At 43.1% G+C, this 26,310-nt stretch overlaps 1 protein-coding gene and 1 long non-coding RNA gene across 2 annotated transcripts in view; one reads left to right on the top strand and one right to left on the bottom strand.

The window, feature by feature from the left end:
• LOC115388561 (calmodulin-binding transcription activator 1-like) overlaps positions 1-22,825 on the bottom strand; it is a 53,692-nt gene extending 30,867 nt beyond the window's left edge. The window contains exons 1-3 of the mRNA XM_030091739.1: positions 22,743-22,825; positions 20,229-20,324; positions 14,155-14,258 (exon numbers count right to left, since the gene is read on the bottom strand). Of these exons, the coding sequence (XP_029947599.1) occupies positions 14,155-14,258; positions 20,229-20,324; positions 22,743-22,767 (225 nt within the window). The 5' untranslated portion in view covers positions 22,768-22,825. The remainder of the gene's footprint in view (positions 1-14,154; positions 14,259-20,228; positions 20,325-22,742) is intronic.
• Positions 12,288-12,685, top strand: LOC115388562 (uncharacterized). Its single transcript, XR_003931484.1, has 2 exons — positions 12,288-12,494; positions 12,583-12,685. It is a non-coding gene; the product is annotated as an uncharacterized LOC115388562 (long non-coding RNA).
• Positions 22,826-26,310: the final 3,485 nt, after the last annotated feature.

The raw sequence follows: 26,310 nt of genomic DNA, 5'->3' as shown, positions 1-26,310 counted from the left end.
TGGTGGTGGTGGTGAAAGAAAGTGTGTGCCACCTCTCATTGGCATAAATACTTGTTTACAACAAGACATAAATTGGCACCCTGTCAGTCAGTCTCTCTATTTCTCTCTCCTCTAACTCCCTTACTCTGTTTCCATCTCTGCCTCGCTCTCTCTCTCTCTCCCTCTGTGCTGCTAAGCGTATTATAACACTCCCTGGTTCAGCCCTCTCTCATTACCATATTCTAATTACATTCGTTAAGGGGAGCATTTGGGAGTTTAATGAATAAATTTGAAAGATGGGTCTTCTGTGGCGATCTTTAGGTTTGTCTCCTCCTCGACCGGCTGATGATGGGAGCATATGTGTGTGCATGCGTGTGTGAGTTTGCGCACCTGTTCGGTGTGTGCTCGTGCTCTCGGTAAATACCACAGTAGCTCCATTTCAAAAGAAACAAACAGATCTAGTTAACTCCAGGAACTCACGTGGAGTCCTCGTACGAAAAAAAAAAAAGAAAAAGAAAAAGAAAATCAATTTAGGATTCTGTTTGTTTCTGCCAAATAATGATTTCATGTCATTTGTTTGTTGTTTTGGAAAAAAAAAAATGGAGCCACCCATGTTGAAGCCATGCATATTTAACTCTCCTCAAGCCTCAAAAACAAACTGGCAAAGACAAGCATCAATTTATAGACGTACGAATTGTCTGCAATCCCGGGTTTATCTTTTTCACTTGACAACAGACCTGGAGGCGTCATACTGGGAGACGGGCAGGTGGAGTTAAAACAGTCATAAGCAAAAGTAAACATTAAAGGTTATCAACCCAGCCGCGGTGACTGGCTTGCACTGTTGTGCGGTTTAATCTGCCTCAGCCTAGCATGGAGCCCTGGGCTGTAGACCTGCACTCACTCTTTCAGGGTATTGCAAAATGTGGTATACCTTTCACATGGTTTAATAAAACAGTCCCAGACGCATTCCCAATTCGGATGATTGCCAGCCTGTGCTTCAAGGAGACGAAAAGCGAATGAGCAAAAAAAAAACGCCTCTTGCAAAGAAGAAGAAGAAGAAAAAAAAAAGCACTTTTTAAAAGCTAAATGATGTGCTTTTACTTGGCCAAGTGCCAGTGATTACTGACAATTAGGCAAAACCACAAGCAACAGAATAAAGATGGAGAATCTAATTTAACCCCTTCCCAAAAGAATTCATTTTCTACTGCAGCAGCGTTTGATTAAAATTATGGGATTTTCTTCTTTGGCTAAAGACATTATTTTTTAAATCCCAGAAAGGGTTTATTCATTTTCTTGTTGACTTAAACAGAGGCAAAACCACAACCCGGGAGTCAGCAGAATTTTCAGGCACTGTCTGGAATTTATTTTATTGCATCTTATGGTAAAGGAAAAAAAAAAAAAGAAAAAAGGACTTATATCATTCTGAATTCAGCTTCTTGTAGACGAATCTGCCCTGAAGTCTGTCCGAGACTTTCATACAGCTAAAACCATGGCGTGAAGGACAGACTGTGCTCATCAGTGGCTAACAGAATACGCCAGCTGGAATGTATGCCGTGAGGAATGGGATTTTTAGGACAGAAATAGCTTCAAAGTGTACAGTACGGTGTATCGATGGATGTGGAGGGGTTCCTCTTCACTGCACATTTCTGGTGATGATGCACCGTGCAAGGTAGAGCCCAGGGTCATCACCTTCCCTTTTAAGTACTGTGAATCATACAGTGGGCGCCAAAGAATGTATGCTATCTTTAACTTTCCCTTGCTACGATGTAACATGCATGCATATAAATAAATAACAGACGGACCAGGAGAAATCCAAACCACATTTTCACTGTTCAAACTGCTGATAACATCGCAGAGGTATTTCAGATGCTTGAAAGTGGTTGCTATTGTCCATAAATGGATATAATTCTTGCAAAGCCCATTTAATATTTCGCTAATCTACTGCACTTTTAGACATCGAAAAGGAGACAGACATCAGTCACTGCCTCCCAGGCTGTCCTGGTAACTTTCCACCTCATATGAACTGTAATGGACCGTGACTTCCTGGTTCAACATGCAACAACACCTTCGAGCAGACTCAGGCTGCAGCTTAAAGTCTCGCTGAAAAAGTGGAGCTGATGTTGTTTGTTGGACAAAGTTAAGACTTGCGAGTTGGCACGCTACCCCTAAACATACTGCCAGAACATATATGCTCCTGCCAACAAGAGGTAATTGTGCAGTTGGGTTTAACACTAGGTAATGCCTGTTTCTGGGCCGGGAAATCTTACAGTTGCCATGTTTTTCCTCTTTGCTGGAGCTGTGCGCTAACACTTCCACTGGGTAATAATCGAGTTTTTGGGGGCAGAGTGGTTTTTGCTCCATGTGAGCAATTTCAAAGAAGGCTGCAATATTGTTTGCAACTTTCCCTGTCAAGCACACAAAGGAATGAATGGACACCAATTCCAGCCTCTGTCACTCGGCCAAGATGTTAGTGAGACAATTGAGATATTCTGCCATACTAGGTGTTTATAACGCCCCCACCCATGGCTTGAAACTATACACGGAAACAATTAAGTACATGCTCTGCCGGTATGCAAATACAGCATCGGTATCCCATATATAGTTGCCTCCTTAGAGTACAAGATGATGGATGATATATTACAGCTGAGCTGGTCTTAGACTAATGACACAGCTGCATTACAATACACAACTTGGTACACAGCAGCTAATATCGTATATGCAAAGAGACAGAACAAACACACACACACACACAAATGCCACCTTGTTTAATCCCCCAGGAATCAGTGAAATTTGATTAGCATGACTTTTACAAACACACCCCATATGAGAGCAGACGTTCCATACATCAGCGAGACGGTCGGAGGAGAGGGAGGAAGACGAGGAGACGGAGGAATACGTGATGCCAAATCGAACTGCAGCTTGAGCGGACAAAAAAAAAAAAAAAAAAAAAAAGACCGGACTCGTGCTGCGTGCCCCCAAATGGAGCTGCTCAGATGTTATAACTCACAATGAAAGTGCGGCACACACTGCAAAATATCTCACTCTATACTACGGTAAATGTGGAGAAACTGTATATTTGCCAGTAAATGTACAATGCGCGTCCCAGGGTAAATCTTGTCAATGTGTACATTTCCAGGGTAATGTTAGTGGAAAATGCTAGTCACAGCAGCGTGAGAATCCCTGTTCTCTCACTGCTGTGGATGTGATGCTAGAGGCAGCCAGTTCACCCCTTTGGCAAGACTCCTGTAATAAACTGAGATCTGCGAGTCCATCCAATTGAGCAAAATCATACCATCATACAAACAGCCAAAGGTTAAACTGATGTTTAGTGGGTTTTCAAACATGTCATCATACTGAGCTACAACCTAGTGGTTTCGTTTGGGCTTCATGCAAAAAGCAATATTCAAACAAATCCTCTTGTTTTTTCTGGGATTTGTTTCAATTTTGGTAAGAAATATCGAATTTATCTAGACAAATAAAGACATGTGCCAACAGTAAAGTGATTATCATAGATAACACATTACCATCAATTATGAATTTTTGGATGTTTTACCTTGAGTGAGTACAACTGTTAGCAAAGCAAAAGTTATATTTCTGTCCTTTGATCCCAGGTAACACCATGACAATCCTTGGATTATGCTGTCTAAATTCATCTTCTTTAAGCTTACACTGTTCTCAAAGTTTTGGCCTCCGGGCATGACACACACTTTTTTGAAGATTTCGGTTCCTGCGCGTCCTTCTGTTGACGCAACATTTACAGCATCACAATCACTTTGCCAGCGTTGGCTTTTAGTTGTTTAATGCCACTACTGACCATCTGGAAAATGACATTAATTTAGTTTAGGTTTGTTTATTATTTCCCAAAGTTTTTCTGCAGATGAAGCTCTTCTCTTCATCGAATCATGTTCTGGTGGCATCTCTCTGACTCAGGGTGCTTGGCTTGTGCCAGGGTTATTTGCGGTATGTAGTCTTTCGGAGAGTTGCACTCGGTTCTGACTTTCCAGCCAGAATGGAGTAGGATTGATCTTTTAGCTCAACTCGGGGTAAGAGAACATTTGGATCAGGGGTGTCAAACATGCAGCCCATGGGCCAAAATCGATGAAAGCCATGCTATGAGGGGAATTCATGAAAACATGCAGGCTGCAGATATTGTAGAAGGAAGCAAGAAGCTTTTGCAATTTTGAATCAATCTAGCAGATAGTATTTTAGATTGCATTTAATTTAAGGCTATTTGCACTTTATTTTGTCAAAATAAGTTGAAATAAGAGTGAATATATTCAAAGTGTACTTCTTGTATTTACAACTGAAAGAACAAATGGAGTAGCCATTATTTAAACGTACTCCTATCTGGATGCTTTTCCTTTTTTTCACACTACTAATTCAGAGAGCTAAAAAAAAATGACAAATTCTAGAATTGACTTTGCTCTTTTCTCACTAAATTTGGAGAAAATATAAAATAAACTTTAGACAGGGTTGCTTCATGAAGCTCATTGTCTGGAAGGAAAATAACAGAGGACACTTGTTTTGTCTGAAAAGCAGACGAGACTCGTCCTTTGACCGAGAAATCCATGCCTCATTAATTTCACATCCAACAATCACAGAATGGACTTTCGCTGAAAGCTAGAATTATGGGCTTCAACATGAAAGTCTTTATTTGTAATTGTAAGGAGTCTGCTGAAACAAAACTCTATGAGGCCAAAACCTGTTGGCAAACACTGTTCACAGTGTGCAGTAAAACGGCAGGAGAGCTCCCCCAAATCTTGGATTCCTGAACTCATTAAGAAGAAATCACAGACATGAACACATTTTAACTCGACAAATCCCTGCAGGTGAATGATAAACATTAACTAACGCAGTGGTGGATGCTTCGCATCCTCTACTAAATATTCATATTTACCAATTCTCCTCACACAAGTATACTGCATCAAATCAAACAAGTAATAAGCAAACAGATAATTAAGCAATGATAAATAACATGTTCCTAATCCACAGCAGCAATTTCAGATTTATTGTTATGTTATATTTTTGTTCTCCAATGAAAAACATTGATCTTGCACTGCAAATGCAATTTAACAACCACATTATCTCACCAGTTTTAATTAAAAATAGACCTACAGCCCGCAAGTGGCCATTAGTGGTTGGAGCTTATGAAGCTAGCACACTGAGATGCGTGTGATTTCACATTAACAAAACTGACAGCTTGACCTCACAGCAACTTTAGAGAACATAAACAAATGTGGTCTGATAAACTTTGCAGCCCCCTTGCAAATAGGTATGCAAAGTTTGATTGCTTTTGTAAAAAATAAATGAGTTTACACAATTTTTACTGCCCACTTCTCCTTGGGTTAGCTGCGAGATAGGCAGTTAATAATGTATTGAGCTAAATTTATAGACGCAAGTTGGATTTTTGTTAATGGAAAACACAAGTACGCACTCAGAAAGCATTACCAGTATTAGTACAAATTGCAGTTTGGATAAATTCGGGGGCATGAATGTAGCCGTGCACAATAAGTAAGAGAGCCAGTAATTATCTGTGTATCAACAAGCAATGTAGACAAGTCTGTGGAGACGGAATCCAATTGATATGAGTGAAAGCAGATTTGTAAATAGACATTATCAATGCAAAAAATAAATAAATAAATAAATAAATAAATAAATAAATAAATAAATAAATAAATAAATAAATCAAACAAGCCCATAGAACTCAGTTTGAGGGAAACAAATTAAGATCAAGGCTGCGATTCATAAGTTACTGATCCATATGTTGTTTTGGTATGGCATAGCTGTCAGGCTGATACATCTTCAGGAGAGTCTGGTTGAGCATTTGGAGAGATTTTAAATACATCGACTGAATATGTGACATTATGAAAAAGATGCTGACCAGTTGGAACAGAAGGTGGGTTACGGTTTCACACATATCTATCCTTTATTTTCACACTAACTTACACAGCTCCGGTCCCCTCCTACTGAGTGGACAGCCCCGTAATCCTTATGCAACAATGATGCTGTATCAAATGTCCATAAAAATCTCCGAAATGACTCATGTTGAACTCATTCAGTCTCAGATGTCCACAGTGGCTCAGTGTATACTTATCATGTGAATTTACAATAGATTATTGTTAAGTAATTGTGTGCCTGGGGACGGCCACAGCCTGAGCAACAACAAAATGAGCATGAGCAAAGATCTGTGCACCGGGGGTAGCACTCCCTGTGCTTCAGGCCATAAGAATATGCCCACGCCAAGAGTTATATTAAAATGTACAAGTTTGCCGAGAAGGATTTACAAGTCTATTTTCAAATTATTTATATATTCTGATGTTATTTTATGCATTGTTGAGGTTCACACCTCCATTTACATCAAATCCAAGATTATGTCAGACTGAGACCTGCATTGGTAAACATGAGCAGAGCATGAAATATGTATTGACTTCAGAAATCCTCAACGAGGCATATTCCTACACAAGTCCCAAAGCTCCAGATATTAATAAGTCAGAAAAAGAAGTCGCTAAGGAAAAACCTCATTAAAAGCACAAGGGTTCCAGCACCTGTTGTGCGTGATTCGTGTTGCTCTGTTTACATCTTAAGGTTAGGTGGTAAAAGTAAACATGCAATATTGACTTGTGGTGTTTTAGAACATCTTGGACACCTAAAGGCCTTGCAAAGCTCAAAGTTTTCAAAGTTAGATAAAGTTATCCTATAAAACTATACACATTCAGTACAAGTTCTCAAAAAGGGAGCACTATTCCCATCTGAGTGTGCGCGCACATACACACCTCCCGTACACATTTTAATGCTTTATCTGTCTCCGATGAATTAAATCTAATTTACAAGAGACTCGGATATTACAGAGGTTCTATGTGGGGACATTTAGGGATACAAAAGTATTGTCTCCGCTGCACAGCCTGGCTTCTTATTACAGACGACAACGTTGGTCATTCAGTTCTTTCTGAGCTGGGATCAAAATCAAAGAGGAAGCTAAAACTCAGGCACACACACACACACACACACACACACACGCACATACGCACGCACGCACGCACGCACAAACGAGCTGAAGCACGTATACAACACACAGTCACACATTCCCACTGTTTAATATATTTCTGTGTCTCCAGTTAACAATATTTTGTGTCAAATTATAGTGGGCAAGATAAATAGTGGGTCTGTGCAACTGTGGAGAAAAATAGAACGGGAGGAAAATGTGGGGCTTGAAGTTGGGGTAGGAGGAGAGGAGAGGAGAGCAGAGGCGAGAAAACACTAACTCCTACCTCAGACACATGGCTTTTGGTGACTAGACTTGTAAAACCTGGTTAATCCCAGCTCCTTCTGAACGCGCGTGGAAATATCTGCATGACTGAAAACTTCCCGACAAGCATCTCCCCACACACACACACACACACACACACACACCCAGTGTAGCGAGCACAGTGCCGTTTCCAAATGAAAACCCTGCCAGATAATTACATTTATCAACAAGGAAATTACATCTGTGAATGAAATGAATCTAATTAATTCTCTGCATTGCTTTACACTGGGGCTTCTACTGTCATATTTGGTCAGCAGGACAGTATGTATGTCTGGAATTTGACTTGAAAATGGAAGTCACAACAGACACAAAATGACGCTGGGTGTTAATTGGGCTACGCTTGGCTCAGAGAGAGATAGAGCGATAGACAAAGAGGAGGAGAAAAGAAGCGAGGAAGGGAGGGAGAGAGAGCCTGGAGGACTAATTAGTGATTATAACTTGGCGCTCTCCAAACATAAAATATTTCTCAACCCAAAAGACAGAGGAATGATTAAAAATAAAAGAATAGGAATCAAACACAAGGAGCTGTGAAACACCCCTCTGGTATCGTGTGTGTGCGTACACGTAATACACGCGTGCGTGCCTGAGCGCCTGTGTGTGTGTGTTGGCTTCTTTGCCCCCTCATTAAACTGTGCTTTACTCTGGTAAACGGCAACAGCATTGAGCTCAATGTCAGCCGGAGAGGTTACAGCCATGGGCAGGCTCAGGGACACACACACACACACACACACACACACACACACACACACACACACACACACACACACACACACACGCGCGCGTACACGCACGAACACGCGCACGCACACAAATAAACTCTCTCACCACCACATTATCTAATAGCGGTGCTTGATTTTGAAATGAAAGTTTTCAGTGAGTTTCCAGAAGAGCAGTACTTCTGTCTTGGTTCTGACACGGCCGGCGGAGGGCCGAGCGAGAGCCTCGAACAGCTCCGCTCCGCTGTGCGCTGGACATTAGCAATTCACACATCAAAGTCATAAATCAAGGGCACCCTTCAACACAACATAAATGGAACATGGAGCCCTGCGACTTGTTGTCCACTAACTGTATTACACTGCCTTTTCTTTTTTTTTTTTAACCACGTAGTAGGGTGAAGTGACCATGAACTCTCCTTCTTACATATTAGTAATTAAATTCTTCATTTAGTTACATGTTGTGAAAAGCATTTTTCAGTGTTATTTGATTACTATATCTTTGCATTATGTCACAACATATTGAATGGCCCGGGGCCACATGTGACCGTTTGGCCACCGCTGACCATCCTGCAGGGCTTCATCACAAACTGTGAATCAAATGAAAATTAGCGCGCACACGGTGCATGTGCACATAACCGCTTTTCTTTCATTTTGAAGGTGGCAGCTTTAATTTCACAGTTCATGCATGTGAATGTAACTCCAACCGCCTTTGCTGTCTGAAAAGATTTGTATGATATGTACGTGCAAATTGATGGTTAAAATTCACTGAATTTAACCATCATTCTGAGTACATTGCACTCCATGTTTTTTTTTTTTTTTTTTTTTTTTTTATATTCTTGTCTTATTTTCTGGACATTATTTGCTTTGTTACATTATCAAGCATTTTCAGTTTGGTCAACTGTATGAATTCTGCAATGTAAATAAAGTTTGCTTGACTGATATTAATGGAGAAATATACGCAATCTATTTTTTAATGCATTTAGAGAAAGTAGTCCACTACCACAGCAAAAAAAAAATTGTTGCAGAGAAAAGCTTCAGTTTGCCTGCACCGTTCCAACTGTGACGTCAGGTTCCTGGTCCTCCTGCTGAACAAAACCTAAGTAATGTCCATATCTTCATACGCACAGCTGTTGACCAGTCTGTTGTTGTTTTTTTGTCTCCAGCATGAACTCTTGTGAAACACAAGTGATTAAGTCTGCAAAAGGAAAATCGAGAGAACCTAAGTTTGATCCATTCATGAGGCTGATAAATGAGGACCCTCTGTAATGCAAGCAGCTTGGGTTGATGCCAGGCCGTGAATTTCAATAAAAAAATCTGTGTTTGTTGATTGATTTTGACGGTCAGTTACATTTTTGCATTCAGACCTGTTAGCTTTGAACTACAGCGTACTTTATAAATTAACTAGTCCCCATTACATTTACATTTCTTCAAGTTTTAAAATGAAAATGCATGTATTTTAGTTAATACGAATACATAATAAACTCTAGCTTTTCTTTTTCGGTTATCTTTTCAAGGAAAATTTAGCACACAGATTGTTGGAAACTATGAAGCCATAATCTTAACATGAGAAACATGTAATCTGATTACATAAACATACCATTTTGCTATAAAAACATACAGGCAACTTTTTTCAAAGACAAACGAGCCTAATATTTTACCTATGGAGTACTGGGAAATATCTCCACAAAAAACTAAGGAATGTTGTGTATGCACATTTAATTCAATGTATCGGTTTAATGGCTCACAAACAACAGTAATGACATGAATAATAAATTAACCGTGCACACACGCGCACACACTCACAGACACATTTGCTTTGTTTGGTCTGGAAACTGCAGCTCCGAAAAGCTGAGACGCGAGCCGCAGCACACGCGCACAGGTGAACGAGCCAGTGGTTTCCAGACATCCTTTACCTGCACAGCTTTTGCCCTTCATCAGTTGTTTTGTGATTTTGGTGTTTTTGCCTGACATACATGACTGGCGTCGCAAGCCGCAGACATGCAGTCAGGCTCTCTCTTTTGTCAGCTTCGGCGCGCTGCAAAATCATGAATGGCGTTTGTGTCGTGCTGCATGTATAATCCATCACGCTATTAGCTAAAATACACATGTGCATACATACATGCAAATACAATCTGTTGCCATGGTAACGACCACCTCTGACACACATTAACACACACGCGCACACACACAGCGGGCAGATAAAACAATGGTCTAAAATGTATAGGATTTTTGATCTGCTTCTCTTTCAAGCAATCATGTCATTGTCATGCGGCAGTGCGAGCAGACATGAGCGTGTGTGAACTGTCAATCAGCGTGCCTTCACACCGCGCAGCTACCAATATATCACTGTGTAATCACAACGATGCGCCACAATAAAACACTGCATGTTTCATGGCATCTTATTTCATATCATTGAAAAACAAAACAACACCGGCTTCTCACATTTTCTTTCTTCTCCCCCCCCCCCCCCCCCCCCCCCCCCCCCCCCATATAGCCAAGCGACATGTGGAGGAGAGTCACATGCAGACGCATTGTGGCACAGACGACTGTCGACTGTGTGATGTACTGAAGTCTGTGCCAACCCGTTTGACAGTTGCAACATTTGAATCATAGTGGGGGAGACGCTCTGAAGTCGGAGCCTTTAAAATGCACATTAGACCACACGATGACGCGCACATTTACACAGCGTGTGTGCATGTATCATCGTTTAAGTTTAAGCTTTCATTTGGGTTTTTCGCTTAGTATTCAGTTCAGAGCGTCTTCTTAAAATATGAGTCAGGATGTCAGCGGCCCCCCACAAGAGTAATCATATCTTTTCATGAGCTTGAGTCCCAGGACCAGACTCAAAAGTTTGTCTTTGTCTATTTGAATTTGAAAAAGTCTCCTTGCCTCCTTATTGTAGTGCTCCAAAGAATTTGCTGAAACCAAACAAGTCATTCCAGATGGATGGATAACACAGGCTCTACCATCAGTCTGCCCACCTGAGTGTGGTTTGTTATCTAAAACTAGTCTATAGTCTATTACCATGGACAGATACACATACACCCCCAATCTATTATTGAACAAAAGGCTCACGCCTCCGCTCAGCCCTTCAGGGAGGAATCCATCCCTCCATCCCAGAATAATTTCACACATCAGTAGATACACAAAAGAGAGAGAGAGAGAGAGAAAAAAAAGAGAGAGAGGGAGAGGGAAGGAAAGGAGGGGAGGAATGGACAGAGAGGAGGAGCTGGAGTGGATGGGGTAAAAATGTATGGGGTCACAGCTCAGTGCTGGTGGGACACCAAGGTGTCAGGGGGAGCCATGCGTGACAAAACAGAGATCACAGGATCATATGCGATCACGTGCACGTGTGAGGAAACAAGTGCACGCGCCAAACCACACACGCACTCGCAGAGACGAACACATGCCAAGCAAAAAAGGTGAGACTGAGGACATATCAAGATGAAGACTTGTAAAGATTAAGACTGACTTAATCGGCGGCATTCTCAACCAAACACAAATGATAATCTCTTTATCTATCACACTCTTTTCTTCTTAATCACACACACATGCACACACGACACACACACATGCACACAGGAAGGCTAATCCTATTTCCACATGGTATTTATAAACAATATGAACAGACCCAAAAAAAACCCAAACAATCAGGATGAGGAAACACAAAACCAGTATTGAGTTACTTCCACGCAAGCATGTGGAGATGAAGGATTTCATTGAAACCCACAAAAGCACACGTACAAACACAAACACGATAATGTATTTACACGCTGAGAAATTACAGGATATTTCAACGCAACATTTGCCAATAACACACCCGTGCACTTCATGAGCACCATCTAAATCAGAACAGCTAACACACATACACAAACGCATGCACAAACGCACGCAAGTACACACACACACACACACACACACACACACACACACACACACACACACACACACACACACACACACTGAGGGGATGTGTCTGAATAAATAAATTGAAAGCTTCAAATTTGACAGCTGACTTGACAGCTGAAGGCTGATTGGCCTGGAAATCCTACATCTAAAAATGTCTTACACTGCAATCTATGTTGGACTCAGAATTTCCGCATGTATATAAAATTTGTCAGCAGTGATAATTTCAATTTTTCTATATCTGCCACAAATAAAAACGAGGACATCTTAAAATGTGTGCAATACAGAAAAGAAAATCAAAAACACGAGAAAAAAAAAATCTATTCCTTAGTTCCAGCGGCTAAAACACAGACTGAACTTTACATACATGGACTATACACACAGTGAAGCATACACATGTCTCCCACTAAGGAAGCACCGACCAAGAGAAGCAGCAGACACAATGGAGTGTTTAAGTATGCGGAAAACTTTATGCCTGAGTGGAAGAGGAGCTTTGAAGGAATCCGCTGAGGGACACCCAACCTCCCCCTGAACTGAGCCTGTACCTCCTCATCAGAGGGAGAGAAAGCCATGGAGTGTGTGTGTGTGTGTGTGTGTGTGTGTGTGTGTGTGTGTGTGTGTGTGTGTGTGTGTGTGTGTGTGTGTGTGTGTGTGTGTGTGTGTGTGTGCGTGCAGAGAGCGGTGGTGTGGATAAGGCGATAGGGAGAGATAGAGAGGAGTAGATGTTTAGTTGGAAGGGGAACTGATGAAGAAAAGCCAGGAGTAAAGGCAGGAAAAAAGGGGCAGCAACAAGGTGTTCTGGTCTATTCCCCCGGCCTTGTTCACAATTGCTCTTGGTGAGGCAGATGTGTGGAAGTCCCTAACCAGCAGCAGCAGTCATGTTGAGCTAAATCGCACACACACACAAACACACACACACACACACACACACACACACACACACACTGCCTATCCATGTGAACACACTGTTCAGTAGGCACCGTGCTTAACTCCCAGTATGACCTTCATTGAGATGGATTGCATGAAAAATGTAATGACTTTCCTGAGAGAAAAACCACAGGCCAAATCAGCTTTGCATTGCATAATAATGCTAGACTTGGTAATCAATAACACAAACACACATCCATAATGGAGTGCACAGCCTGCACATGGAGAAAATGTCTCAGCAGAGGCCAACCACATCACAATGGATGGAGCAAACCACCAGTGGAGAGCTGTGCAATGCATAAACAAGGAGCTATTGATGATAAATGCCTACATCCATTTCCACCCATCAAACACGTTCCAAAGCTAACAGCTTAAGTCTGGAACAACATGCGACTGAAAAGCTATTCACACTCCAAATGTTTAGCTCTGGGTCATCCCGGGCCCTGAATAAACAGTTGTCCCAATCTCATTTGACCCCATTTTTCACTGTACAGAACAACTCAAGTCACCCATTGTGAAAGCGGCAAATGCAATGCTAGTTTCGGTCCAGAGCAGGGCAGACCGGCGTCTATTAGCTGTGCAGTTTTGGTTAACATTAATCAAAACAGCAAAAGCCCCTAAGTTACTTCAGCTTGCCTCACGTTTAGGCTCGGAAACCCTCCGCATACGTGATCAATGCTGTTGTTTCTACATCACAAAAGAAAGCTTTCAATTTTTCACACAGTTATTTTTTTTTCTTTTTGTGGGTCACCACAGTTAAAATTAAAACACCATTTCCACATTTAACACAAAGCAGGAAAAAAAGAAACTAGGAACTGAAATGGGCCACAGATTTAACACCTTTCTTTAGTTGCATAGCAACAACGTTAGGTTCAGCTAACAATCTTTACCGTACTGACCATAGGTTTTTTTGTACCCAGCAACACCTAGCAGTCGAAGCATTCAATCTGGAGCCTTATTTCTTCACTCTTTACCTCTAAGCCCTATTGTTTCAGACTCAGGAGACCGTGATTCCTACGCCTTAACCCAGGGTGGCTTGGATCACAAAGCAAAAAAAGACAACAACCTGCCAAATGGAATCTATAGTCGCTGGGATTTTGGCTGCGAGCTGAGGTTGATGGCGTTCTTTTCTGTGCGCGTGTGTGTCACAGTTTTAGGGTCCCGTAATGAAAAGCTGCCATTGTGTTTGTTTACCTCTACCTCATCTCTCAATGTGACATTAGTTAGAGATGACTCACCAACAGAAAAAAGAAAAAAAAAAAAAGAACAGTGTTCATCTCACTGTCACGGATATTTCCCTCTTGAGCGTGTCATTCTCACCTCATTGGTGTTCCAGCGATGGCGCTCCTTAGGCAGAGAGGAACATTTGGGTAGACACTCCAGCAGCTTCTTAGGAAGGTAGATCTTCAACTGGCCAGGCTCATCTGGAAGGGATGGGGAAGAAGAGAGGAGAGAGAGGTGCAAGATTAAGATAAATGAGGCAAAGAGAGCAAAGAGAAGAGAAATTTCACAGCAGACGCAGAGACACTGTGGGATCTGGCTGAATAAAATCATAACATACTTTTATTGTGTGGTTATTCTAATGGCTTGCTGTGACCTTAAGCAAGTCAATTTGGTTTGTTTTTCTGAATGATTTCTCAGGTTTTACTTATTGAAAATAGAAAAAAAAAAAAATACCTTTGGCGTCACAGTCGAAGAGAAAGTGAGGGATTTGCATATCAACAATGTTAAGTCGTTAAATCTATTGTGCGTTATTCAGCAATGAGTGAGTCACACCGGTATAGATAGATTTGATCATTTTGTCAATCAAGGGTTTAGAAAGCGGTTAAGTGTTTTGCACACTTTCCTTTGGATAGCAGGTGGACGTGCACCTGGGGCACACCCACAAACAGACTTGGATTAAGCTGAATCCATTATCATACATTATCAGAGCGTTTGGGGTTGGTAACAATCACAGCCAATCACATGGGCATTACTTATCCCCTTTAAAAGCACTGCTCTCCCCACAGTGGTACACAGACAGTTTGGTAATGGAGTGGAGAAACCCAAAATAGCTCTTCCTGTGAGGAAACTAAGATTCTTGTACAGGAGTTACAAATCCGTAAGTGCACATGCTATATTATACAGCTGCCCGAATATTCCTCCGAGAGGGTGTTGTTCAATTCTAAGTTTAAATGTTTCTGGACATAGTGAAAGTGCTGGGGGCCAGTAAAGCACTATTTTGCTTGGAATCATCCAGAGCGATGGCACAGGCTTGTAAAAATCAGCTCAATTTTACTCCCTTGGCATAGCTGCCTTAAAGACTCTCGGAATATTCTACATTTTCCTTTATTATGAACAAGATCCGTATTGATTTAACACTGCCCACAAGTCCTACACAGACCACAATACATAGACCTCGACTGTTGCCTGAAAACTTTTAAAAACACATCTATAAACCGCTGCACTAAACTGGTTTATGTGATTCCTCATTACAATTAACAGAAGCAGTGTTTTTTTTTCCTAATAATTTTTTTCTTGACTTAATGCTGTTTACGAATATTACAGAGTCCCACTGCTTTACAAAACTTGCTAGCCATGTTTTAAAAAAATTTAATTTCCGTGATGCATCAAGTTCACTCGTTCAGTTATTAAATCATGCACTCACACACCGATGGTGAGAGCTGCCGTGCAAGGTATACAGTATGTACACCATTGGGAGCATCTTGGGGTTGTGTTGATGACCTTGGCGAGAGGAGCCAGACGGTCATGCAGGAGAGACTGCTGACAACCTCCACGGAGATGTCGTACAGGGACAAACCAAGATATGGTTTCAAATCAAAACACTGCAGATTTGTGAGATCCAAGAGGCTGACATCTGAGAGCCACACTAACATAATGTATGCACCAATCGGTCAAAATACTGAACCTCTGACAGCCATTGGCCCTCAGGGAAAGATTAATGTTAGACCTCAAGTGAAACTTAATGTTTTGAAATTAGGAAAAGTGACAATACATAAAGGTCTGGGCTCGTTTGACTTAAGCCATGTCATAGTAGCCAGACAACAGAGTCACAGCATCGAAGGTCATGAGGTTTACGCAGTATGTCGTATTCCGAGGAGGCAAAACCAGCCATTCAGCCACTGATGTAAAAGCACCCAAGGACCACTGATGCACATAAAAATCAGAGGATGACCTGTGTAGTCTGGTCCCACAGAAGATATAATGTAGAAAGTTGCTGATATCCAAATGCTTTCAATGACAAAAAGATCATAAATGCAGGAACGTCAGAGCACGTAGCTTGTGATTTGTGTCGCTGCACATTTTCAGGCTACTCAAACAGCTTGTGCTGAAGCCAGTCAGCTGCCAAAAGCTAACAATGGGTACACGGACATCAGGGCAGGGCCACCTCGCAATGGAGCAAGACAACCTGGTCTGATGAATCGCATTTTTTGCCCATAATCATCTAAAAGGTCTGGTGCATTTGCAAACTTTACCATGGGAAGATAAGGCAGCAGGGAAGAGATCAAGACAGCTGCCAGCTGAGGTGGTGCGATATAGTGCTACGTTCTGCTGATAGTGTTTGTGCTTCACATACAGTACATGCCTCCGTGATGGTATTAGCATCTCTCTGTAAAATAACGTGTGCTCCCACACTGCAAAGATTATTCTGGAATAGTTCGACGGTGACAAGGAATTACTGAAGTTGCCAAGGCCTCCATGTACCTGAGATCGAAATATGATCAAGCATCTGTAGGAGACTCGCATCTGTAACTTCCAGGACATAAAGGATCTGAGGGAATCATCTTGTTGTTTGATACAATAAGATATCATCAGGTGGAGTGCATTTGTTAATGGGGCCAGAGCTGTTTTGGCAGCAGGTGGAGGACCAACAAAGCATCAGCCAACTGACTGTAATGTTCTTGCTGATTGGTTTATTTGTAAAAATGTAATGGTGTTACTACTTGTGGATGAATTTATGTTATAAAGAGAACTATAAAAGACCACAAGAAAGGAGTCACTCTTGAAAGCAAAACTGCATGGTTGTGCTGAATTACCAGTGAAACCCCCCACCGTGCCTCTGCTCCTAATCACCAAAATATTTAATATAAGGCTTCAGTAAATGTAAAAAGGAATTCTGCTACGCCTTAAGAAAATGCCACCTCACCAGTGTGTCCTTACAAAGATAGACCCCCTTTTTAAGTGTGTGTCCCTGTTTGTGAGTGCGTGCCCGACGGGTGTGCTGCTCAGAAGTCAAAGAGAGTGAGCACTCAAAGGTTATTGATAAGCATTTGAGTAGAGGGCGTCCATTCATGACTCCCCTGGGAAGATAGGAATTATACTCTACCTGAGGGCAGACGACAGAGCAAGAGAAAAAGAGAGATAGGTGAGGTTGTACGGAGGGTCAGAGTGTGAGGGAGAGAGAGAGGGAGAGAGAGACAATGAGCCAGAGAGACACATTTAATGAAGAAAAGAGAGAGAAAATAGGAATTAGAAAGTAAGAACTCTGCAAGGACAAGAGTTGGAACAAGGTAATGTACAGAAACAACAGAAAGAGCAGCAGGGCAGGTGTTGGATCCATGCATGTGTTCGCGCATATAAGTAGGTATCTGAGCATGTGTGTGTTTGTGTCAGTAGGAAGTGTGTTCAGGCACGTATGCTCCCCCTAATCAATTATGCATTTATTAATAGAAGGCCTGAGAAGACAGAATTTCAAACAGCTGAACTGTGCAGCAGCTTAGTTAAACAGCTGAATGGTGCAGCTTAGTTAAAGCCTAATTTCTTTTTTAGCAGCACTCCAGCCTCTCTGCTATGAATGCCAATCAGCGTTTAAACCCCACCCCTCCTGGCTATAACCCCCTCCCTTTCCCCTGCTGTTCTGAAGAATTCTCATCAGAGCCTCGCCTTTGAAATGTACCAGAACCACCACATCAAACAGGCCCGTTGCACATGCGCAGGCACACACAAACACCCCCCCACCCCGAACACACGCACGTGTGCGCACAACACACATATGCACGCTCATACATAAAAACCCGCACACGTGTGCGCACGCACCGCCTGCCGATCAAAGAACACACATCACAGTATTTGTCCCTGAGTGGCGTTTTTTTAGCACTGACCTTGGTGCTGACATCTCTTTCAAAGCATACCTTCACAGATACCACCATCATCTTAACCAATCCTCACATTTATTCTCCCCGCTGAGTTAAAGCTCAGGAACAACTTTGCCGATTTGTTGAATGCTAATGAGCTTTTACGCCCCAAAAGAGTTGTATCTTGTATTTCCAACAATCCTGAACCGGAGAATGCGTCCCTTTAAAAAAAAAAAAAAAAAAAAAAAAAAAAAAATCGGCCTGGGTACTGTTGCAATCGTCTTTTCCATCTGTTCCAAATGACTCTCGGTGGAGCTGTACTGTGGTGTGACATGGGGCAAAAACTTCACTATTGTTTCTGGTTACCCAGGAAAATGAACTATCCTGAGACGTGAGTGAACACATCTAAATATGGAAATTCTGTGTTGCTCACATCTTCGTTGGTATTTGATAATAACAAAACAATTCCTGCATTGCTTCACGTAAATCCCTTTGTCGAATGCCACAAACTCTGGATGAAGGGACATCGCTCACTCACTCACTCACATGCTAATTTAGTTTTCTTTTTTTTTGTTTTTTTTTAAGAAAAAGGTCCAAAAGGGTGACAAAGCCTGAATGCTAATGTGAAACTGATGGCTCATTAAGTCACACAGAAATATGTGCTAAAAAGTGAAAATGTTCGACCAAAGTGAAACATTGCTTTGGTACCCTATCAAATGCCATAATTTAGACTGGAATCACACAGAAGAGCGGCCTCCGACTGATGAATATTTTACCTCATAAAACTGTCATCTCCATATTTAACACAGAAACAAGCCAATGCCCTTGTGAGATGGCTGTCAGTTAATTATAAAACTCTCCTCAGTAAAGAGAGAGAAAAACGCTCCAAATGCAACTCTTAACTCTCCCCCTACTGATATTAGGAGGCGTCAGGGGAAATTTTCACATTTTCCCCCCTTTTCGGGATGAAATTAATGTGACAGAAAGAAAGGCTCATTGCACAGCAGCTAGATAGAGGAATGGGAGGGAGGGTGGGAGGAGGGCAGAAGGGAGAGCCAGGGCAGGGAGGGGATGGGCGGGGGGGGCATAGCATGGGATGAGCGAGAGTGCAGGAAGAGGGAGGGAGAGACGAGAAGAAGAGGGAGAGCAGGGGGTGGAGGTGGGAGAGGGGTGGGGTAGAGAGATGGGCGTGCATGCTAATTTTATCATTCTGCTGATAAACTTTTCCTCCAGTAATCCTCCAGCTGGGACGTGAGAACAGATAGGAGACAGGGATAGGCTCGAGAAGCCTCAGCTTATATCAAACAGTCATTCCAAACAGAACCGTCTATTCTGTTTTATTTTATTCTATTCTGTTTTCTCTTTAATTCTCTATTTGCTATTTTGTGACAGTCTTGTTTTCTCTTTTCCCATTTAAGGTGATCTGGTGCAGGTATGAGGCCATCTGCTCCTTTAGAAATGAATGAGCAAGTTGGGGCGAAGGGGAGTGGGGGGGGGGCATATCTCCAACAATAACATCACCGCCGTCACCCCATCCTCCTCATCCTGCCACCCCACTAAATACCATGTTCATCTGCTCCTCCTCACATCTGTTTATTTTTCTCCAATTTGTCCTCCTAATACACTCGCGCACACACAGAGGCGCAGACATGCATCTGCGGTACGTCCTCAGGAATCAATGACCAATCAAAGCAATCATTGCCTGATAGTGCCTCTAACACACCACAGCAATCTCACACACACACACACACACGCACGCCCGCCGCACACTTATACCACCAAGCACCGACCCCAGATTACACACTCCATCTCACTTCTAGTTTAACAAGGCCCATTGAGGATTATAGATACATAATGCCATGTGTACAGATTAGGTACGACAATAAACTACTGATAGCCAAAGTAAGCCTTGCCTTCTGTATGGCTATGTGCACCAGAGTGTGTGTGTGCATGCGTGCGTCTGTGGGGGTATGTATGTGTGTGTCCACTAATACTGTACTGGCATGCATGAATAAACATGATGTGTAACGGAACTGAATTGGAATGACGTCTCAGCAGAGAGACACACAGATAGAGAGTGTTGTGCGTGTGAGTGTGTGTGTGTGTGTGTGTGTGCACATAAGTGTAAGCGTGATCCGTTACAGAGCAGATGAGAAGGAGACCTCAGTTCCCGCATCACATCATTCTGCCAGAAGGCTTTTATACTTGCTCCCAGAGTCACCCTGCGCTACAGACAAATGTGCGCGTTGCACTTAAACACCCTCGTGCACACACATGCGCACGCAAACTGTGCCAAGAGTGTTTGTGTGCATCTCTTACTGTTGGCGTCAGCGTCGTCACTCTTGGGAGGGGTGTGTCCTGTGTAACCAACAGCAATCCTGACCATCCGCTCTGGATTTCTTATCTTCTTCAGTCCTGCAAAGAATTCAGAAAAGAGAGAGAGAGAGAGAGAGAGAGAGAGAGAGAGAGAGAGAGAGAGAGAGAGAGAGAGAGAGAGAGAGAGAGAGAGAGAGAGAGAGAGAAGGAGAGAGAAACCACAGGGCATATTTAGGATGCACTCCAGGCTTTGGTTTCCTTGGCAGGCGCACACCTCACCTCCTTCTTCCGCCTCTAAAGCCCAGAAACAAAACTCCAAGTGATATGCATGTGGGTTGATCCATTTTCTGATCCACTAACTTGCATCCATTGTGTCCCCTGATCGATTGGCCACAGTAGATACACTGCCTCCGTGTGTGTGACTAACTTGTACCCAGGTTTAGTTTCTCCACTCTCTCATCATTTCTCTGTTTCCCTGACCACTGTTGCTATGATACAAAGTAGACCAACCAGCACAGAGGGAGATGGTCTTCCAGGCTATATGGTGGATGTTGTTCTCGTGCCCACTGGTGTGCTCTGCTGTTCGGCGTCACACACATCTGCCAGGGAGTGGAAAGAGTGGACGGCTGTCTCCTGCCTCGGTTGCTGCGATTCGTTTGGCTTTCATTCAGCATGGGCTGAGCCTCGTAAATTATTACATCCGTTCTACACACAACACTAAGAGAGCAATGGGCGAAGACCTTTCATGCTGTGAATGAGTGAGTCTGTTTGCGTGCCTATGTGTAGGTAAAGTACAGTATGGGCAGAAGGGGGATGGTTTTATATTTATGTGGCACGGTGCCTGCTGATCTGCCCATGGGCCTTCTATCTCATCTCCAGTCCGTGTCTTTACACGCAACGGGACTCTCAACCCACGGCCTTCCCTTTGCCTCCGGCAACCACGCTGCATGCTTGCTTGGATGCCCATATGTATGTGTCTCTAACTTTAGGTACTGAATGCCTGAAATGTGAACTGTATGATCCTACTTGCCCAACTCGTGTTCCTCAAAAATTGCCCCATCGAGCATTCTTGCTCGACATTGCAACCTAGTGGAGAGAGAGCAAAACGCTCTCCCTGTCCTTTCCATTACAACTTGCAGTAACTAATCAGTTAAAAATAGTCCGCTATTTACACTGATGTCTCGAGCGAGATTTTTATTGCTGTATGACGTTTTAGCTCCTGAGCTGCTCACAAACTGTGTCATCAATCACAGCACAGTCTGCTGTTTTGTTTGTCGGCTTAATGGGCTTCTTTAGGAAATGTTACCCTTCCTGGCATCAGCTGTACTTTAAAGAGGCAAGAAAATGAAAGCGATATTCAGAAGAGAGTCACAACTGGGGGAATTCTATCAACAAATGTCAAGCACGCTGAGTAAAGAACAAAGTCTTCCTTCACCCAGGAGTTGAGATAGAGATAATATTGCCAATCCTAAATAATTCATGAATGAATGAATAGCAGTCTGACTGAGATGGTGACTCTGTGTGTGTGTGTGTGTGTGTGTGTGTGTGTGTGTGTGTGTGTGTGTGTGTGTGTGTGTGTGAGAGAGAGAGAGAGAGAGAAAGAGACGCTAACGACACCAACAGTTTAGCAGTTTAGTTAAGCGAGCAAATGAAAAAATAAAATTAAATAAATAAATAAACAAATAAATAAACTGGATTCATACATGATATGACCTAAAACTGACACACATACCCGCCAGGCCCCCCCCCCAACACCTCCACCCCCTCCATCCCTCCCTCCCTCCCTAACCTGCATGCAGCCAGATTCTCACCTTCAGTGCCTTAGCAACCGTGAGCACACATCAACACCAATGAACACAAACATAAACACACACACACACACACACACACACACACACACACACACACACACAACCGACATTAGATTGGGACTAAATAAACACACAGCTGGCGCGTGTCAGGCGGAGAAAACCTGCAATTCAGTGGTGTACTTTATGCTTTAAAGAGAGACACAGAGACAGATAAACACACACACACGCAAGCACGCACGCACGCACACACACACACACACTCAGAGGGAAAGCAGCTGAATTCCTTCAGCGTGAACCACTCTCATCCCTCTCTCTCTCTCTCTCTCTCATCTCCGTCCCTTTTATGCTAAACGCTTAAAAAGCTCCCATAAACCTGCTCCTCAGAGGTGGTGGTGAGGGGGGGGAAGGAGGAGGGGGGGCAACGGACATCGGACGGTGAAAAACTACGCTATCCCGGCTCACCGGGAGCCCGTACCGACAGCACAACTCTCCCCTCTTGTTATTTATCTGCTGTCGGGTACCGCCGCGCTCCACACAGCCGCTGCTTCAGCACCAGCCTCCGTGTTTTCGGGGCCGGGCTGGAGGAGAGGGAAAGCCCCGCCGTTATCTCTACCCTCCGCCGAGCCTCCGTCCTCCCATCGCCTCGACTGAACCCCGAATCGCGGGACTCTGCCACCCCGAATAAAAACCGTTATTCCTCTCTTACCTTCCGGCTTGTTTTCGGCAGCCATTTCCCCTCCGCCGCGCGCCTCATCCCTCCTCCTCCTCCTCTTCCTCCTCCTCCTCCTCCTCGACTCGACCTAGTGGTGGTGGGAGGGGGGCGGGCGGGGTGGGGTGTGGAGGGGGGGGGCGGTGATGGTGATGGTGGTGGTGGCGGCGGCGGCGGCGGCGGTGGTGGGGGGGAGGACCACGCTCGTGCACGACGAGGACAGCTCAAGGAGGGGGGCGGGGCCGAGGCGCGGGGAGACGAGCCTGCCGAGTCTGAACACACTATTGGTCCGGGATCCGTGATGGAGACCCGGGGAAGATATGGCAAGCCGAACCTGCCACAAATTAGCAACGTGCGATGAAGGAGGAGAGCCTGCAGGAAACTCAGAGGGAGGACTATCATATCATGCTCTTTATACACCCCGCTAGTGCTGGTCTCTCTCTCTCTCTCTCTCTCTCTCTCTCTCTCTCTCTCTCTCTCTCTCTCTCTCTCTCTCTCTCTCTCTCTCTCTCTCTCTCTCTCAGTTTCTCATTGAAGGAACTGTCATCATTTCTAATAAAAACATCAAGTTTGGCTGCCGCATTGTGTTCTGGGTCTCTATTTCTACTGACAATGGCCGACTTGCGCGCTGGATCCGTTATTTGCTCAAAGATCCGTCGACTGCACATTTTACCAATACAAATCAATCAGTGGTTGCAGTCTAGCCATCGTACGTGTGTATACGTGTGCAACATATCCATCTTTCATATTTTCACGTTTGTTTTGAAGACGTAACTTCAACAAGTTTGCACCAACATTCATCTCTGTGCTGCTTTATTGAGTGACACACACTCACCTACTTGCAATTTCGATCACCAGTTGACCTTACATAGTTTTTGGACTGTGGAGGACGAAAAACACACAGGGACAATCTGTAAAACTTTTGGGAATTTGAAGGAAGAATTATAGGATTCCTGCTTCAGTTATTTCTTTTAAATTGCCACTTTATATTACTGATACATTCATTACAATTTTTTAATTGACAGTGCAATAAAATAATTGTAAAAAGTACAAAGTTATCTTGGTTGACAATTCTTTTATTACCATATTGCAAAAGCTTGTGGTTACATGGTTAAAAAATAGTTTAAAATGAAGTGAAACTCTGCATTGACAGTGAAACGCAAAGAGGTGCATTCTGATTTAAATTGCACGACATGAGAAGCAATAATTGTGGCAGCTTTGGCTTGCCATAGAAATCCTCCATCCCTCTGCTTCTTCCCGTTTTACACGCCCCCTGATGTTCACGCGCACTCGCTCTCCCTCTCTCTCTTGCTGTCGCTCTCTCTCTCTCTCTCTCTCTCTCCCAACCCTCTCACGTCACTGAACGACGTCTGTATTCGAGGACACCTTGACAGCCTCCCACAGCATCATCATCATGCTCATCATCATCTTCACTCTCTCTCTCTCTCTTTCACACACACAAACGCGCGCGCGCTCACAACGTAGGCCTATACACTTTCTTTTACACGAGCTTCGCGCGCATACAAACCCCGCGCGCGCTCTCTCTTATTCTTTCACAGGCAAGCCCAGTGGACTGTAGAGAAAATGCGATGTAAGGTCGCGTCTCGCCATAAATTATGAACCCTGGCTTGAATTTAAATGAAAAGAAAGAAGTGCCTGAAAGAGACTTTTTTTTTTTTTTTTAATGCGCGTGGGCTGGCGGGTGCCGTGGTGCTGAGGCTCGCGGTGCTGAAAGGACAGCTCCACACGCGCCTACACAGCCTGTGCGCACTCACTACCTGCTTTCTTTGAGCCATGTTATTAAACTGAAGTGATGACAGGTCAGATGAAAACTTGTAGGGTAAAATGAAAGCGCCCCCTTCACCCCACCCCAACCCCCTCCACATGCCCACCCCCACCCCCCCACCCCCCTTCAGTTTTGGGCTCTGACAGGAATATCTGCTGTGATATCTCTGCGGAAAGTTTAGTTCATAACGAGCCTAATATGCTCACGAATGGGCTATTTATAATTCTCCTTCTTTATACGAGGTTATCCCATCTAAATAGTAGGGCTTAACTGGGACCATTATGTTCTCTTTTCCAGCCCACACTGTCACTCTGTGCCTCAGGGTGGAATATCGCCTTTGCACCAAAGCCTTGTGTTTGACAGAGACAATCCTCTCCGTAGACACGCTTCACGGAAAACAGAGGTTTTGAATGGCTCGTCCTCGGCTACGTATGCTGCGCGTACAGCCTCGCAGTGCAGAGGCACGGATCGACAGGATTCAAGTGAGATGAATGACAATGAGGTCTCTGTATCTACTGAGAATGATGTAATAATAAAACTTAAATCTACAGCGGATCTTTAGAGCCGTGTTTGTGTCAATCTTTGCTCTGAGGCTGGAGCGGAATGACAATATGCCATCTTCAAGAGGTGGTTTTAAAGTCTCTGACCTAAAATGCAGGTAATGGTGCATTTTGCAAAGAATTACTGATGCAGAGTGAATGAATATGATCATTCACAGAAAGGCAAAAAAATCAATCATATCTGAAATTCCTGACCAGAATTCATAATATTAAAAGATGATTAGAAAGATGTGATCAGAAAATGCAAACGTAATTATTTTTATGCTGTCAATTTGTCATCATGTGCATTGACTATGTATAAATATGAGACCAGGATACATTTTGTGGAGCTTTCTATCAATCTATTGCTTGATATTTTTGTAAAATGTAGTTCTGCTCTGTGAGGTAACTGCAATAGTGAATAAGCTTATTTCCACTGAAGAGGGAATCTTTGAGCAGAGGAAAAAAAAAAGCTAAAACACAGCAGAAGCAATAGATGACAACATGCAAATAAAACCCCTTGAATGACCTGTAAAACACACAAAATCCACTTTGCAAGTTAACATCTTAAACTGTTAATTCATTTATGATAATGTAATTATTTGAAAATGACAGGGTGTGTACTTGCAGAAGAACCTTGTGTATAAAATCAGTTTTTAGATCATCTTATTTCATATGGTGTGTGTCTTACATATTCCTGAATTAACTTTTGCTTAATCAAATTACCACACAGTATACCAGACATTAAGCAGGTCTGCAATGCACACAGGGAGAAACTGAGTCTTACTGGGGGGGGGCAATTTTAGCTCATTTTAGCCCCAGGGTCCCCGAGCAGATTACACTGGCAATGAAGGCAAATAACAGAAGACAGCTGGTGCTGAACTAATGCAGCGGACCACTACAGAACACTACTGCAGATTACTTAAACGTGTCAGGTGAAGGTGGCACAAAGAGGATGTGAGCCACAAAAACTACAGTAGAAGTCACGTTATTGTAACTAAAGCTAAAAGCCTCAATGTTTTTGGCAAAGTTCATCAGATCAGTTTTAGATGGATTGCACCAAAACAAACTCCTCTGATTTTGTTTGGAGACAAACACTGCTTCTCTTTTTCATTCTGTTCACCTTGCTGAATAAAATTGGAATTATTAATAAAACAGTGGACAAGAGTCACTGCAACTTAAATGTTCTGTATCTCCTGGGTGTCCAACATGAAAAACAGAAACATATTAAAAGAAAGTG

Source organism: Salarias fasciatus, chromosome 5 (assembly GCF_902148845.1).
Source record: "Salarias fasciatus chromosome 5, fSalaFa1.1, whole genome shotgun sequence".
Classification (NCBI taxonomy): Eukaryota; Metazoa; Chordata; class Actinopteri; order Blenniiformes; family Blenniidae; genus Salarias; species Salarias fasciatus.
This window is presented reverse-complemented; position numbering and strand designations above follow the sequence as displayed.